The sequence below is a fragment of the Coenobita brevimanus genome, chromosome 74 (assembly GCF_032717465.1).
Source record: "Coenobita brevimanus isolate Jiangsu-jjx chromosome 74, ASM3271746v2, whole genome shotgun sequence".
Taxonomy (NCBI): domain Eukaryota; kingdom Metazoa; phylum Arthropoda; class Malacostraca; order Decapoda; family Coenobitidae; genus Coenobita; species Coenobita brevimanus.
Window position 1 is genome coordinate 4,319,886 of NC_137027.1, and position 18,309 is coordinate 4,338,194.

An 18,309-nucleotide genomic window follows, 5' to 3' on the forward strand; every position below is an offset into this window, starting at 1 on the left:
TGTCTTCTCTGAATACTTCCCAGCTTTGGTTGTATTAGGTTTTCCTACTACCTCCACTGATTCTTTTAGGACTTTTGTTAGTCTGTCATTCAACTCATCAATGTCACATTCAGCATAACTGAGAACCTGAAATCTCTTCCTTATTTCCAACTGAAAAACTGCTTTGTTTTCGCTGACTTTTATTGGGCATATCTTTTTGTCTTTAATCATCTTCTTTCTTTCACTTTTGAAATTGAATCTTGCTGTGCAACCCACCATTCTATGGTCACTTCCAATATTTACTTTGTTGATAACTGTGATGTTTGTGATTGTGTTATTCTTATTTGCTATAATGAAGTCAATTTCATTCTTTGTTTCTCCATTTGGGCTTCTCCAGGTCCATTTTCTCCCTGTTCTTATGTGAAAGAATGTGTTCATTATTCTCATGTTAAACATTTCTGCAAAGTTTACCAACATTTCTCCTCTTTCGTTCCTTTCTCCCACTCCAAATTTTCCCACACATGCGTCTCCATTTTTTGATTTTCCAACTTTTGCATTGAAGTCTCCCATGAGTATAATATAGGTGGTCTTTTCTTCTTCCATAATCTGGGAGATGTCATCATAGAATGTTTCAATTTCTTCATCTGAGCTCTGAGAAGTTGGTGCATATACTTGTATCACTTTCAGGGTATATTTTTTGCACAGTCTAATTACAACCACTGCTGCTCTATCAGATGCACTGCTGAATTTAACAATGTTGTCTGCAAGATTTCTTTTAATTAGAAATCCTGCACCACAAACTCTTTCATTTTCCCTTCCTCTGTGGTAAAATAGGTGGCCACTGTCATATATATATATACTGTATATATATATATATATATATATATATATATATACCTAGGCTGCTTCGCCCAAGGAAAGGGAGGTATATACATACTGTATATACAGTATATAATTTTGAGAAATATGCTGACTTGAATGTGGTAGGTGGGGGTGCTCACCATCCACTCACTCATTGTAGTGCTGCTCTCGGGTGTCTGCCCTTTCCTCTCCTTCGTCCTTCTTTCCTTCCATCCTCTTCTGTCTTTCTTTCCTTGTCCTTCTGCTTACGGGTGACTTTACACACCCTCTTCTGTTTTTCTTTCCCTTATTCTTTCCTCTTCCTTCTGCCTGTGGGTAACTCTACACTGAGTGACAAGCCAAATGGTTTCCTGTACATCGGGAAACCTTTTACAATGCTGGGTGGTAACCATATGGCCAAATTTTGGTGCCTGGTGGATTAGTAGGTAATTATTGCGCTCCAGTCGGATTGAGCCGGTGAAGGTTTATATCCATGGGGTTTATTGCTCACATAATGCCACTCAGGGATGAGTGAGGCTGGTCACTCTCATCTTAAATGTCAGGACCAACTGCCTGCCCTGGGCTCCTACGCTCCTCATGGAGCAGTGTAGGATTGGATGATGGATAGGTGGATGGAATGCTGACTTAACAGATTATCTGGCAGTATCCATTTGAAAATATACACGATGCTTGTTCCAAAGATCCACAACCTGACTGGCCCTGAAGGCAAGATTGTCAACTATGATGCTGATCATGAGCGTCGGCGAAAGCAACAGCTGCTGAAACTCTGGGACAGGACACCCAAACAGGTGAGTTGTTCAGTGACTGCTTATGATTTAAAAATTTCTGTATTGATAAGAACACTCAGAAGCAGTAATCAGTATCCCTCCTTCCCCAAGCCGACACAGTCGGGTCACTGAGTAGCCCATGTACGCAAAGGTAAAACAAAAGACAAAAGAGGATGAGAGTGAGGGTAAGTTGACAGTGAAATGGTAGAGAAGTACAGTGGAAGATGACAGACATCATTCACACATGAGAGTCATTTAGGGGAATACTGATTATTGCTTTCATCTGTAGGGGAAGTATCACCTTTAGAAAAGGTGTTGCTTTCATCAATAGGGGTATTATCACGTATAGAAGAATGGAAGGACAGGAGGAAGTAGGACATACAAGGAGAGTGGAAAAGTTGCAAGAGGATGGAAAAAAGGCAGAATATAAGAAGGAAGTGGAGGAGCGATTGGGTAAATATAGACTGGAGCAGATGGGGAACATGGAAGATGTGTGCAAGATATTCACAGAAGAAATCTGTGCAACATGTGAGGTGGTGTGTGGGGTGAAGAAAAAATGAAAGGGGGTGCAAGGAACAGCATGGTGGACTGAACTGGTGAGAGAGGCTGTGGCACAAAAGAAAAAAGCATATAGTGAGTGGATGAGAAACAGAGGCGTGGAAGAAGTTGAGAGACAGAAGAGAAAGTTATATGCAGAGAGGAAGAGAGAGGTGAAAAGATCAGTAAGAGAGAGTAAGAAGAGACTGGATGAGGAATTTGGAGGGAACTTGAGTGTAAAGTGGAGGGAATATAAGAAAATGTTCTGGAAAGTGGTAAAGAAAGTTAGACAGGGTGCCAAAGAATTTAGCTGGGGAGTGAAAGATAAAAATGGTATATTGCTAATGGAGATGGGAGAAAAAGTGAGCAGATGGAGAGAACACTTTAAGGAATTGTTGAACACAGAGTATGAAAGTAATGCAAGTATAAGTGGGTGGGGAATGCCTGGGAGAAGGAGGGATGTGAGAAGAGAGGAAGAAATCAGTAGAATGGAAATTGTGGAAGCAGTGAAGAAAATTAAAATGGGGAAAGCCCCAAGAATTGGTGGAGTGTGTGGTGAAAGGCTGACACATGGGGGAGAGATAGTAGTAGAATGGATGTGGAAGATGTGCAGATTGGCCTGGGATGAAGGTAGAGTCCCGGAGGATCGGAAGTCAGGTATAATTATTCTCCTGCACAAAGGAAAAGGGGAAAATGAAGTGTGTGGTAATCGTAGGGGCATTTGTCTTCTTAGTGTAATAGGAAAAGTATATGGTAGGATATTTATTGACAGAGTTAGGGAAATAACAGAGGAATTAGTTGGAAAAGAACAGGGAGGTTTTAGGAAGGGAAGAGGTTCTGTAGGTCAGATATTCATTATTAGATCTTCAGTGGAAAAGTTTCTAGAGAAGGGAAAGAAGTTGTATGGGGCGTTCATGAATTTGGAGAAAGCATATGACAGGGTGGATAGACAAGAATTGTGGGAAGTATTAAGAATACATGGAGTAGATGGGAAGTTGTTGAAGGCCGTGAAGAGTATGTACGAGGGTGCTAAGGCTGCGGTGCATGTGGATAGTGAACTGAGTGAATTTTTCTATTTGAAGGTTGGATTGAAACAAGGATGTGTCATGTCTCCATGGTTGTTCAGTCTGTATATGGATGGGGTTATAAAAGAGGTACAAGGTAGAGCAATGGATGTTGGAGTGGGCCTAGTGAGAGAGGACAGTGTTTGGAAACTATCTTTACTGTTGTTTGCAGATGATACTGTGTTGTTAAGTGAAGACGAAGGGGAGCTGCAGGGCTTGGTGGATGAGTTTGGGAGAATGTGTAAGAAACAGAATCTAAAGGTGAATGTAGGGAAGGGTAAAGTTATGGTCGTCAATAGACGTGAAGTCAGTGAATGTACAGTGAGGCTGGATGAGGAGGAAATGGAATATGTGAGTGCAATTAAGTACTTGGGTAGTGTGATGAGTAAGAATGGAAGTTTAGAGGGTGAAGTGCGTGAAAGGGTGCAACAGGGAAGAAAAGTTGCTGATTCCTTGAAAGCAGTGATAAGAAGCAGGGAAGTGAGCATGGAAGTGAAAAAGCTATTACATGACAGTGTTGTGATACCAGCTGTAACGTATGGAAGTGAAGCTTGGACCTTGTTGGAGGGACGGAAGTCAAGAGCGAGAGCGGAGGAAATGAGTTATTTTAGAGGAGCATGTGAAGTTACACGGAGAGACAGACTGACAAATGAGGAAGTGAAGGAGCATTGTGGTGTGGATGTGGATGTGATAGGAAGCATTAGGAGAAACACACTGAGGTGGTTTGGCCATGTGGAGAGGATGGAGGGCGAGAGACTGACGAGGAGAGTGTAGTGAATGAGGTGGAGGGGGGAAGAGGGAGGGGGAGGCCAAGGATGAGATGGAGGGATGGAGTGGAGAGGTATATGAGAAGAGGGGGGTGTGAGCTGGAAGCAGGGCAGTGAAATGGCGGGGGACAGGGTGACATGGAGGCATTTTTGTTCATGGCCACCCCTTACGGGATTAAGGCATCTGGCAATAGATAGATAGATAGATAGAAAAGGTGTTTTAATTAATGCTAACATTTTTATTCACACCCATTTTAGAGGCAGTGTATGTGTGCTTGTGTGTATGTACACCTAATATGCTATGCACAGACAGTAAGCTGTGTGATATTTGTATAAGTATACTGACATATGGAAGAGCTCAGAGATAATTTTTCTTTACTTTTTTTTTTTTTTTTTCCCCCCTAAAATTACTTTGCCACTGGTGTGATCCTAATATAAACTAAAATAAGCTGGCATTAATATACTGTAGGATATTTATTGATTTTATAACTCCATCATTGTTTTACATGAAAATAGCAGAACTTTAATCTTCAGCATCATCTAACAGTAGTAAAAGGATAATACAGTATAATGAAGTATTGCCCAACTTTAGAAATAAATAAATTGATTACATACTTGCATACAATCTCTACCAGACAGCCTAAGCCACTTGGTAGAGATACATTGGCTGTATCGTCCGACTTCGGTTGGAATAGGCCGGTCCTGCAGTGGATACTCAAACGGCTGATGATGATGATGATGATATATATACAGTGAGTCCTCGAAAAACGAAAACCCGAAGTACGAATTTTCGATGGTATGAAATCAATTAATATAGGACACATTCCACAGTACGAAAATATGTCTCAATGATACGAAAATCGATACTCGATATGAAAGGAAATGCAGAGATAGCCCGACTATCCAGACTATATGATGTGAAGAAGTGCCTGAATAGTTTGAAATCACGATTAATCTGGCGGAAACAAAACACAAGTACTGTTAGACTGATTTATTTACTGGTAAATGTACAGTGAAAAACACAACTATCTTCCCAGTTCAGTCTGAAGAAAATTTACACCAGGCGAAATACAATGATAACCCTGTTTCTACTAGTGCTTGTTTCAAATGGTTTGATTTTTCCACGCTATATTTGTCAGACTTTGGGAAGATACTTGTCTTTCATTGTACACTTGAAGCAGCAGAAAGACCTTACCAATTCAATTCATAATCCTCCAGCTTGTTTCTGTAATTTTCTGACAACTTTCAGTTTGGCAAATTACTTTTTCTTCCAGAAAAATTTCCTCCCTGTTATTATCGTCACTTTCCTCTACGATCGTTTCCAGCGCATTGGAAGAAACTCAACGTGCTCTAAGATGGATATCGTTTCTCAGTTTCCCAACTGGAGGTTAGGTTAGGTTAAAATTATTAGGTACAGATAAGCTTGGTTAGGCCAGGTTTAGTTAAACACTTAGGGAAGAACAGTCTTTTCTGCCATTATGTTAATGAAATAAACAAGAGTTGTCATACCAGAACAGCTAAAAATGACTGGGAAACAGATTTAATAAGAAATGTTTGCTGTATTTACCAACCCAGAAATAATCTGAAAAATATAACAGACTATCAGGAAGAACTGATTTGGTAAGGTGCTTTTACTGCTTAAAGTAAAACGTATGTTTAGCCCCCTGAGTGGCTGTGGGTTCAGATATTTGCGTGCTCCCATGGTCGGCCTTGGGACCATTTTTTCAAAGTTCTAAAATCAATTTCTTTTTCTTACATATGTGAAAAGACTCATCTGGCACACCTGGCTTCCCCCCCCCCCCAAACCCATTCTGTGATTTGCTATGATTCGTGTAAGAATTAATAAAATTACAATGCATGTTACATCAGCATGTATACATCGGCCGAAAACATCTGGGACGAAGTGAACTGTGAACGCAAGACTGCTTGAGGTGGTAGAGTAGGGTCATGTAAACACACCAGTGACCTTCATTCCCTTCCCGTAATTGCTCGCAGTTTTTTATAGCTCACCCTAACTCAACGTCACTGACACCAGTACATTAAGGCATTGTTCAGGGCCAGCAGCTATGAAAGCGATAATGGAATACATTATTGTTTGTATCAGTCCTCTCTCTTTCACACATACACATAAGAACGAATAAAAGAATGAGCAGTAAATGTACACCAACTCTAAGGAGCAGAAACAACTCTGCTCAGTCAGTCCGAAATATATTGGGAAGAGTGATACCAAACTAAGAATGTGGAACTGAATGCTAGCATACGAGAACATGTGGGACGAAAGAGTAATTTTTTTCTGATTAGCAAACATTTTTGTTCCATATCATCTCTTAAAATTGTAAAACCCAAAATCTTTTGTGTAAGCATACAGCCTAAAGACCTTACCAATTCAGTTCATATTCCTCTAGTTTGTCTTCTGCATTTTTCTGACTATTTTGAGGGTGGTAAATTATGTTCTCTTGCTGAAAGAAACTTACTCAAAATTAGGGCGCATGTAACATAAGCATGTAAACATCAGCGAATATCTAGGGTGAAGAGAACGCCTGACTGATGGGATGGTAGAGTAGGGTCATGTACACACACCAGTGACCTTCGTTCCCTTCCCGTAATTGTTCGCAGTTTTTTTTATAATGCCCTAACTCAGTGTCATTGACACTGAAACAGTGAAGTGTTGTTCAAGGCCGGCAGCTATGAAGGGGTTAATGGAATACTGTATGAAAAATTCAAAATGGGCACGGTGCATAGCGCCGCACTTACTTATCGAGAGAAAACGAACTAACCCCTCTCTGGTAAAGAGATTTTCGTGCGCTTCTCAGTTGAATCTACGTCCCTCCTCTCCTCACAGCCTCGCTGTACGTGAGGATATTTTCGTAGCCCTTCACCTTTTCGTGTTGTTTCGCCATGCCTCCCAAACGCCCTGCATCATCTCCAGCATCGGAGGAGCCCGCTGCAAAGAAGCAGCAGCACCGTACTCTAATTCTGGAAAGGAAATTGGAAATTATAAGACCCCATGAGGAGGGGCAGGGAGTCTCAGAGATTGGGCGTGCTTTAGGCCTTGCAGTTTCCACCATTGGGACTGTAACGAAGAAAAAGGAGATGTACAAGAATATGGCCACCTCCTTCTCTGCAATTGTAAACAGGTATTGCTTACCTCTTAATAGGGGGGGGTGAAGTTTAGGTGGGGGACTGAGGGGGTCCTGGGATGCATCCCCCCATTTATATGTATGTTTCAGTGGGGAAAATCGTTCCAATATACAAAATTTCGAATTATAAAAGTTTTTTTTGGTCCCTATCCCTTTCGTATATCAAGGACTCACTGTATATATATATATATATATATAGGACAACCATGGGGACATCACACAACCTTATTGCATGCCCACATCGATTGTGAACCACTCACTCAGATTCCCATTTACCCTTACACATGCTTCACTGCCATCATAAAAACTCTTGATGGCACCTGGAAGCTCACCATCTACACTGTACATGTGCAGAACCTTCCACAGTCCTTCTCTATCTGCTTTGTCATATGCTTTTTCCAGATCCATGAATGCAATAAATACTGTACCTCATAGTTCTTCTCACAAGCCTTCTTGACTATCTGTCTTACTGCAAATATTTGATCCACACATCCTTTGCCACTCCTGAAGCCACTCTGTTCGTCACTCACCAGGACTTCTGATATCTCTCATACTTGATAATAATTCTTCCATTGACCTTCCATACAATACTTAATAAACTTATGCCACGATAATTCCTAACTTGTAAACCAAATAACTTTTTGCTCCTACAGATTGAAGAAGAGCAGCAGTTGATAAATGAGCTCCGTAAAATTGAGGCCCGTAAGAAGGAGCGAGAGAAGAAGACTCAGGACCTCCAGAAGTTGATCAATGCAGACACAGATTCACGGAAAATGACCAAGACCACCAAAAAGAAGCCACCACAGACCAAAATTGCTAAGCTGGAATCAGCAGTAAGTTAGGTCTTGATTAATTTGCTGGAGGACATAATTTTTTTCTTTTTTCTTTTTTTCTTTTTTTTTTATTCTGATGATTTTATTTAGTTTACGAACTTTGGAATAGGGGAGCATTAATAGTGGCCTTCATTTACCCCCTCATATTAAGAGGCTTCTAAACAGAAAAAAATTAGTTATAGGAGTAATTTCTTATGTAAAACAATATTAAAGCTTGGAAACACAGAATAGAGGAACTATTGTAGAGATGTAATCACATGGCTAAAAGTTCTATAGCATGGGGGCAAAATAAATTCATGGTTGTTTGTGAAGTAATGATGCAACAAAATATCAAGTCACTGGGCATCATTGTTTGACTCAGAAGCTCCATCAGCCTGGCTGAAAGTATCTTGTTCATACTCTCTGTCCGTGGTGGCCATGGCTTTGGTTTACTTCCTTCTCAGGGACATCCAGCCACATATGTACAGTACATCAGTGTTCTTCAGACTGCGTAGACTGCAGACTGTGGTGAGCAATAAATCTTTAATTCTGTATCCTTAACCACAGCCACCAAGCCTAGAGAGCTGCACAGGAATCAAGTTCCCAGATGTGAAGTCGTCTGGGGTGAGCCTTCGGTCTCAGCGCATGAAGCTGCCTGCTAGTGTGGGACAAAAGAAAGTGAAGGCCATTGAGCAGTTACTGGCAGAGCTCAACTTAGGTCAGTGGCAAAGGCAGTATGAACTTCAACCTCGTCATCATCAACCAGACCTCCTTTCTCACCCTAGGGTGGGGTGAGAAGTAGCAACGTCCCGACGCCTAAGTTTGCCCAGTTCAATGGGCCACGCTTCCATTCACTCATCATTCAAGCCCATGGAATCCTTGCTCCATCAGTTAGGCCAAAACAAATTTCACCATGTTCTATAGCATCACATATATCTGTCTGATAGAGTCAATATGAACACTGTCACGTTAAAAAGAGGTGCCACGTCCCTGGTGATGTGCTTCTCCGCACAAGATTCATCCAGTCAACTCTAGTATCGTGTCAGTCCCGTAGCCTCACCAACATCCATACCTCTTGTCCTCACATACCCATCCACCATATCCCTCCACACCTTCTTCTTTGCCTGCCTCACCTCCTTCCTCCTTCAAATTCGCTCATATATACTGTTTTCACCTCTCTTGTCATCCATTCTCTCCACATGACCAAACCATCTCAGTACACTCTTTTCGATTCTGGTGTCCACAGACTTCCTCACTCCACATCCTTCAAGAATCGCATTATTCTGTATCCTATCCACTCTCTGTACTCCACATACATTCCTCAGCAGTCCCATCTCCACTGCTCTTACTCTTGACTTTTCATTTTTTTGCCACACCATAGTCTCACATCCATATGTTAAAGTTGGCACTAACACTCCTCATGTAAGACTCATGCAGCTGCAACACTCATCTCTGTTCCTTATCAAGGCTTTCATAGCACCAGCTACTTTCCCTCCTTGTGTCACCCTACTTTCCACTTCTTTTGCACTGCTTGAAATTTTAACCCCTACACGCCTGCATTAATTTTACCGCAACAGCTCTCTCACCACCCGCATATTCCCTAAAATAGCTTGTTTTCAAACCTTCATGTTTGGGAAGGTATAGCAGTTAGGGAAACAAATTCCATCCATCCATCCATCATCCAATCCTGTGTTGCCCCATGAGGAGCATAGGAGCCTGAGGCTAGGCAAGTTGGTCCTTATATTTTAGATGAGAGTGACTATCCTCACTCATCCCTGAGTGTCATAACATGAGCAATAAACCCCAACCACTCCTTGGATATAAACATTCACCGGCTCAATCCGATTGGAGCACCTTAATTACTAAGCCACCAGGCGCCATCATTTGGTTATATGGCTACCATCCAGCATAGTAAATGGTTTCCTGGTGTACAGGGAACCATTTGGCTTGTCACTCAGTGTAGAGTCACCCATAGGTAGAAGGAGGAGGAAAGAATGAAGGAAAGAAGGACTGAAGAGGGAGTGTAAAGTCACCCTTCGGCAGAAGGAGGAGGAAAGAATGAAGGAAGGAAAGACAGAAGAGGAAGGAAGGAAGAGAGGAAAGGGCAGACACCCAAAGCAGCACTACATTGAGTGAGTGGATGGTGAGTGCCCCCACCTACCACAGAGGGAATCAAATTAAAGACGATAATTACTCACCAATTCTTCTTGCAGATGAAAGCATCCCCAGGTCTGTAGGTGATTGCGTTCATGAGTAAGAATGTGAAGATGATCAACTTAAGTGCTTGAGGTGGAATTACACGTGCGGCCCCGACTTGTGACAACACTTACTTTAATACTGTAGTGTAATTATGTTCTGTAGCTCTTATTCTATTTTTATTTGATATCACATTTACAGTTTATATCACATATTTTGCATACTAATTTCAGGGCCAAGAAAAATACAGAAGTTCAACCCAAAAAATTTTCTACAGTGTGGCTTTGGTTTTCTTTCATTATTGCTAGGGTGACTTATTTACAAACTCAGCTTCAATTATCAGCTTTGACTTTTCATTATCATATGTAAAATACAGACAAACAAACATCACTTGCACAGCAAGTACCCTATCCTTGGATAGAGGCTTGGCAGGGGTGGATGAGGCAAGCAGTCACGGGCAGTGGGGACGGAATTGGACGAGGAGGAACCAGAAGACATTATTCTATACCTGGCAAAGGCACGGGACAGACTGACTCACACTCATGTGCAGTGGTGGGAGTCTCTTGCGCATCTTTGGTGATGAGGTAAATGGCGACCAGTTCAAATGATGGCTGGAATACATTTGCGGTGCCTCCCGTCACTTGGGGTCCCCGGCCACCCATTCTGCTGCAGCATATGCTGCTTCCTGGCAGGTGGGGGCTAAGGCAGGGTGCTTTCTGCAGCTGAAAATCATCATGTTTGTTTTTTGCAATTAATACTTAATGTGAGTGTTTATTATTTTCTAATGGGTTAAAGTGCCCTAAATGGATATGCCTTTTAGGTCTAGCTAAGTCTGAGGAATGGTTTTTGGAAGTTGCTTATGCCTAATGTCGCTCAGAGGTAGGTAATTATCACCTATATGTTAAGTGTCTGGAGTGAATCATGTAGCCTTGGGCTCTTACACTCCTGATCAAAAGGGGCAGTAAAGAATTGGATGATGGATAGGTGGATGAAGTTATGACACTGTTTGGCAGTAATGTTGTATTGCAACTTACATGTATATTGTATGTTCATGTGAAGAGAATGAGTGTAAATAGAGTTGTGAAAAGGATATATCAGAGTGAGTTTGAAGGTGGTGGAGGAGTGTTCAACAAAGGTTTGACACCCCTCTTTAACTTGTCTCCTTGGAATGATTGCCTAACAGGTAAATATGAAGTTACATGTGGACAGGTGGGGCTAGTACTCTGAGAACTTTAATGGTAAATGAATGCATGTTTGGGCCATTTCATTGGGCATATTGTTAATTAATTCTCCTGGTAACATATTCTTTCCTTTTCCTGGCTTTATGTACCTAACCTGACCACAATGGCAGGTGGGAAAAAGAGGCAGAATCATGATAATAATGATGAATTATATTGCAGAATCAAACCCCATGGCTGTGGAAGAAGTGTGCCAGATGTTCAATGATTTGCGATCTGACTTAGTGTTGATGTATGACCTGCGCACTGTCTTGCTCAACTATGTGTTTGAACTCCAGACGCTCAAGCACCAGTTTGACTCACTCACACCAGATAAGGTAATTTTGTCAGCTGGAGGGGGATTAGTGTGTAGTGTGTTTATTTTTGTGTAGTGTGTTTATTTTATCATATTTTTCACTTAGGATTGCATTTTTTCTCTCTCTCATTTGGTACATACTTAAAGTTTTCTCTTACAGTATTTTCCACTTAATCTCCTCATATGTTGTCCCATTCCATTAGTTTTCATTATGCCATTGATTGTTCATATAATGGTATTTTCTAATGTTCTTATCATGTTTCTGTATACCAGAGTAACTACTACCATGTAACTGTACCAAATGTGATTAGAAGAAGAGTTAGATTGCTTAAAAATAAGAGTAGTCTGTGAATATTGTTGATTTAATATACATTAATGTAATGGGAAGTGACTGAGGGATATGTGTCAGGAAAGGTGGTTGTGCATTTGTAACTCATATTTCAAACACAAAAGTGCATATAAATATACTGTATGTGGCATAGAGGGAATGGGGATCGTGTTGAAAGGAACCTGATTGATTATGTGCTCGTAGAGAGGTCAGTGCTGGGAATGGTTGCTGATACAAGGGCCGTGAGAGGACGATCTGGAGGTCTGTCAGGTCATAAGATTGTGCTATGCAAGATCAAGCTGAGAGGAGTGAGGTGGAGAAGGAGAAAGAGGAGCAGTCAGGGAGAAAGACTGAAAGTCGAGAGCTGAGGATCAAAGAAATGGCAGATGAATGCAGGACCAAAGTATGGGAGGAGTTAGAATCAGTGAATTGCAATGAAATGGATATGGACAGCCTGTGGAATGCATGTAGGGATTGCTTCGTTTGAAATGCAGAAGTGGTGTTTGGTATGGCAAGCGTAGCAACAAAGGTATGGCATGATGGGATGAAGAGGTTAAGAGAGCAGTGGAGGAGAGAGGAAGAAGTGGCTAGAGTAGTTACAGGACAGCAGTTCAGTTGAAATAAGAACTGAATATATTGAGAGCAAGAAACAGCTAAAGAGACTAGTGAAGAGGAGAAAGGAAGTAAATGATGATTTAGGAAAAAAAATGAAAGAAAACTACTCTGAAAATAGGAAGTTATTCTGGTAAGAGGTGCAGAAATGTTGAAGTGAAAGCGGAAAGAATTGTGAAGGATGTAAGTGGTAGATTATTAACCCATGGGGATGAAGTTAGGACGAGATGGAAAGAATATTTTGAAAGCCTGATGAACGAGAATAGAGAGAGCTGAGTGGCTGTAAACATGATTGGTTTTGGGGGTGTGCAGAGAAGGAATGCAGTGCCAGGAAACATGACGCTTGCATAGGTGAACAGTGCTGTGAAGCGAGTGAAAAATGGGAAAGCAGCTGGGCTTGATGAGGTGTATGCAGGGATGATTAAGTGTAGTGGAGAGAACGGAATGAAGTGCTTGTTGGAGATACATGTAAGAAGGCATGAGTGAGTGAAACTGTGCCAGCAGAGTGGAAAAAGGCTGTGATTGTACCCCTGTACAAAAGTAAAGGTGAGTGAAGTGAGTGCAAGAATTAATGTGGCATAAGTTTATTGAGTGTGGTAGGGAAGGTATATGGAAGAATTATAGAGAAAGTAAGAGAGATATCAGAAGTCCTAGTGAAGGATGAACAGGGTGGCATTAGGAGTGGCAAAGGATGTGTGGATCAAATATTTGCAATGAGACAGATAGTGGAGAAGGCTTGTGAGAAGGATTATAAGGTGTTTATGGAATTCATGGATCTGGAAAAAGCATATGACAAAGTAGACGGAGAAGGATTGTGGAAGGTTTTGCACATGTACGGTGTAGATGGTAAGCTGCTAGGTGCCGTCAAGAGTTTTTATGATGGTAGTGAAGCATGTGTAAGGGTTAATGGGCATCTAAGTAAATAGTGCATGATCAGTGTGGGCATGCAACAAGGTTGTGTGATGTCCCCACGGTTGTTCAATGTATATATGGATAGGGTGATGGGGGAAGTAAAAAAATGAGTAATAGAGAGGGGGATGGTGTTGGTAATGAATGGTGATGGATGGCATATCTAAGAACTTGGTAGACTAGTGCAGAGTTTTGCTGATGTCTGTGAGTGTCATGCCTTGAGAGAAAATATAGAAAAAAGTAAAGTGATGGTTATTGAGAGAGAAGGTGACTCCCAGTGCAATGTTATAGTGAATGGAGGGAAACTGGAATTGGTGAGAGAGTTCAAATACCCGGGTACAGTGATAGAAAAGAGAGGAAAATGTGCAAAAGAAGTGGAAAGTAGAGTGACACAATGAAGAAAAGTAGCTGGTGCAATGAAGGCCTTGATAAGAAACAGAGGCTTCAGTGTTGCAGCTGCAACATGAAGGAGTGTTAGTGCCAACTTTAACATACGGATGTGAGACTATGGTGTGGTGTGAAAATGAAAAGTCAAGAGTGAGAGCAGTGGAGATGGGACTGCTGAGAAATGTATGTGGAGTACAGAGAGTGGATAGGGTACAAAATAATGTGATGCATGAAAGATGTGGAGTGAGGAAGTCTGTGGACACCAGAATCAAAGAGAGTGTACTGAGATGGTATGGTCATGTGGAGAGAATGGATAGCAATAGAGTGGTGAAAAAGGTATATCTGAGTGAATTTGAAGGAGGGAGGAGGTGAGGTAGGCCAAGGAGAAGGTGGAGGGATATGGTGGATGAGTGTGTTAGGAAGAGAGGTTTGGAAGTCAGTGAGGCTAGGGGACTGACAAGAGATTGAGCTGGCTGAATTAATATTGTGAGAAGCGCATGGTCAGTGATTTGGCACCCTTTTTTAACATGACAGCGTCAGGATTGATTCTATCGGATACATTTATGTGAAGCTACAGAACATGGTGAATGTTTTTGGTATATCAGATAGAGCCAGGATTCTGGGGGTTTGAATGATGAGTGAATGGAAACATGGCCCATTGGATTGGGCAAATTTGGGTTGCTGGGACATTGCTACTCCTCACCCTGCCCTAGGGTGGGAAAGGAGGTCCGGATGATGATGGTGATGAATGATGATACTGTATTTGCCCAGCTGTGTTGGGACAAATTGAATGAATTTAGGAAAAAATGATAACAAACTCGAAGATTTTCCCTAATGTGTGAATTTTAAATTCAGGTTCTGGAGATCCCTGAAGCATTGACCATCAACATGGGTGAAGAGTCTCCCAGCCGGCCACGAGCAATCTCTGAGATGATAGATGCCGTCGCCACCCCAAACACACCTAATGTAAGTAGGAGGAGGAAGAGGAGGAGGGCTGAAACTAAATATGGAATGGTGCAGATGATTAGAATGGTAAATTGTTTAGAGGTAATGACGAACTGAAAACACCATTGACGATTGAATAGGACATTAATTACGTTTAGTAATGTACTTCCTCTGTAATGGAATATAGATTTGTGATATTTTCCATAATTCTTGTCGAACCTTAGCTGCATCATACTTTTAATATAATTTAATAATTGCTTATACCAATATTGTATCTTAAACTTTTTCTTTTCATTTTGCAGAGAAAACGGAAAGCTGCGTTAGAACAAAGTAATGTCTTGAAAAAAATAAAAGCAAGAACATAGTATTGTACTCTACTGTAATGTATAGTACTGTAGATAACACAAGATGTACCATAAGACGAGTAGATGAAATAACTGTACTGTACTTGACCCACACAGTAGAGGCCAAGCATATTTTTAACCTGTTCTGTCAAATGTCATATTTTCTGTTTTATTCTGCCATCCACAAACAGTTTAATGCAGTATTGGAGAGAGTTTTCATACACTAAGAATTAGTTTTAGTCTTCAGTATGAATACTTCATTCACTGCTAGGGTGCATTCTGAAGCGCAATAAAACTTTTGGTGGCAGCAAGAAAATAAAAAGGGCATCCACAATCTATAGTGGTTAATGCTGTTCCATATGCAAGACAGCACACACATGAAAACTTCAGTTTATAGCATGGAGTAAATAAATTTCTAAATTACTCTGTGCCCATATCATCTTTAGCTGGAAAAGTCAGGATGAAGATCACGATGATATACCCTAATTTTTTTCATCATCATCATTGTTATCATCATCATCATCATCATCACAGCCCATACTCCCACTTGAAAAAGTGAGGTATGGTGGGATTCAAGTAATAAAGAGAGAGAGGCATAAAAGTAGGAGAGCTATTAGCAGCATGCCCAGTGAAATTTTATTTTATCCGGGCAATAATTTTGCTGCCAGTCAGTGTCTGTGTTGTTCCACTTGTTTACTAGGGCCCTCTGTGGCAGGAGGGTAAGGACTACTCTAATTTTTTTTTTTTTTTTTTTTTATCGAAGTTCATCTCTGTTATATCCTTTGTACATATTAATAGAAGTGCATATAGTAATCAGATACTGTACCATATTTGTTTCACTTCAGTATTGTATTCCTTTCACATAAATGCTTTCACATTTTAAAGCTGTTTATTTTTAATGAAATGAGTTGTCTGAGACGAGTGAGTAAAGCATCTTGGAGAGACAGACAGACATATGGGGAAGTTCAGGAGTGTCATGCTGTTGGTGTGAATGTGCTGGAAAGTGTCAGAAGTGCCCTAAGATGCTTTGGCCATTTGAAGAGAATGGGAAATGAGAGACTGACTAGAAGTGTATGTGAGTGAAGTAGATGGGGAGTAGAGGAGGGGGATATTATGGATGAGGTGCAGTATTACGAGTAAGGATGGTGTGAGTTGGAGAGAGGGTATCCTGATGATGGAGGACAGGATATCCATGCCCATCCTTGCTGGCGGTGATGCATCTGGCCATACACAGATGGGAAGACTGAAGTTTTGGTAAAATATAGGTATGTCTTCATTACCCTTCCAAGATTTGCCAATTCCCTTTCCCCACTCCCACATGCAAGGCCCGGGAGAGAAATCTTGGGGTCCTGGTGTTCATAAATATATGGGTCCCTAACCCTTTGCTCATACTGAAATAGTACAACCTTCCTCCATCCCTCTCAAAAAAAAGGGGAGAAAACAAATCTTGCTAATCCTGATGATATAATTTATGCCTTGTGTGTGAGGCAATGACCAGGTAGTGTATTTAGTGTGATTTGTGTATTATTGAGGAATCTAATATACTATAGCAGTAGCCGTGTGTGTGTGTGTGTGTGTGTGTGTGTGTGTGTGTGTGTGTGTGTGTGTGTGTGTGTGTGTGTGTATTTTGAGCAGCCGAAACTACACATTCAAATCACACCAAAATTGGCACAAAAATCGCAAAAAAAAATCGCTGATGTAAAAAAAACTTGGTCCCATCACGATTGAAAAACTTTTACTATATTTAATGAGCGATCACATTTTGACCAAAAAACGTTGCTCCTGGAGCCCTGGCATAGGATCTTCGTAGAATTTTTTGCCCAGAGATAGAACTAAAATAAACTGTAGCAGTAGCCGTGTGTCTGTGTGTGTGTACTTCGAACTTGTGTTCAGACAACTTGGGTTCCATTCCTGAAGCTGCATATAACACAATCAATTGGTTAGCCGCAAAAAATTCAAGTGACAATGTTATACTAGAGCAGCACATAAATGCGAGAGCCCTCTGCAGGAGCAAGTGCGAGGGGTCCGAAGGGCCCACAATCACTTGTAATTACTACAATATTATTACCTCCAAGCTTGCTCTCTGGGCTCCCCCTTGGGCATGGACCCTAGCACTGTGGTTCCATTAATGCTCCCCTTTCCTGGACCCTATCAGTGTGCACGCACACACACACACACACCTAGTAGAATTACAAGTCAGAATTCATGCTGGCTTATTTTCCATTCATCCAAAGATTTTAACTTCCTTAAAATATATTACCGGTAACATCCCTCTTGTCGCTGAAATGATTCTGTTATGACATTTATGTAAGATATTTATTGCATATACTGTACATGTCAATAAACATAGTTTTTATAACACTCCATTTGCCTGCCAGAAACAGGAGGGAGTATGCCCCCTCACGATTGTGCTTGTGCGCGCGAACACACACACACACACACACACACACACACACACACACACACACACACACACACACACACACACACACACACACACACACACCGCTCAGTGGTATTGCTCTTGCTTAGCATCTGCTAAGATGGGAGTTCGCGCCTTGCTTGGGATGTGGAAAATTTCACTGACAAAGTGGGTGGTCACTGTCCTCCTTGAGCAAGAGAATGGGTGTGTGCTTGTGTGAAGGTCAAGGCTTTGCCCTTAGATCGGACTATATGAGCTCTCAGCTCTCTTCCTGGAGGGTGAAAAGCTGATGATCACAACCATCATGTGATCCCAAACAACCCAGTGAATTACACACACACACACACACACACACACACACACACACACACACACACACTAATAATAATAATAATAATAATAATAAAACAAAGACTTCATTAATTAACCAATTTTTGAATAAAAGTTTATAACCACATGAGAATGATCTGGAAAAAAGTTTGGGTGAAATATCTGGGGCCGCAACACAACAAGTTGAAAGATCTACTGCATTTCCGGCTCAAAAGGGGGCAGAAGAAATTGCGTGCAGCCACCCTCGAATTGTGGGGATACGAATGTCCGCCCAAGAAGGATACAGAAAGCCGGCACACCCTGCGGCCAGAAGTCCCTCTAGCCTGGAACCACCACACTGCCCATATCGCCGATCGAGTCACCAGTACCAGCAGCG

General features: G+C 41.4%; 1 protein-coding gene across 2 annotated transcripts in view; it reads left to right on the plus strand.

Moving 5' to 3' along the window:
• The window catches only part of DMAP1 (DNA methyltransferase 1 associated protein 1), a 57,189-nt gene extending 39,686 nt beyond the window's left edge, over window positions 1-17,503 (plus strand). Inside the window, exons 5-10 of one of the 2 annotated variants that reach the window (XM_080278760.1) lie at window positions 1,521-1,628; window positions 7,769-7,948; window positions 8,495-8,645; window positions 11,524-11,678; window positions 14,748-14,858; window positions 15,140-17,503. In XM_080278760.1, coding sequence (XP_080134886.1) covers window positions 1,521-1,628; window positions 7,769-7,948; window positions 8,495-8,645; window positions 11,524-11,678; window positions 14,748-14,858; window positions 15,140-15,202 — 768 coding nt within the window. In that variant the 3' untranslated portion in view covers window positions 15,203-17,503. The remainder of the gene's footprint in view (window positions 1-1,520; window positions 1,629-7,768; window positions 7,949-8,494; window positions 8,646-11,523; window positions 11,679-14,747; window positions 14,859-15,139) is intronic. The other variant, XM_080278761.1, reaches the window with a different exon arrangement.
• Window positions 17,504-18,309: the final 806 nt, after the last annotated feature.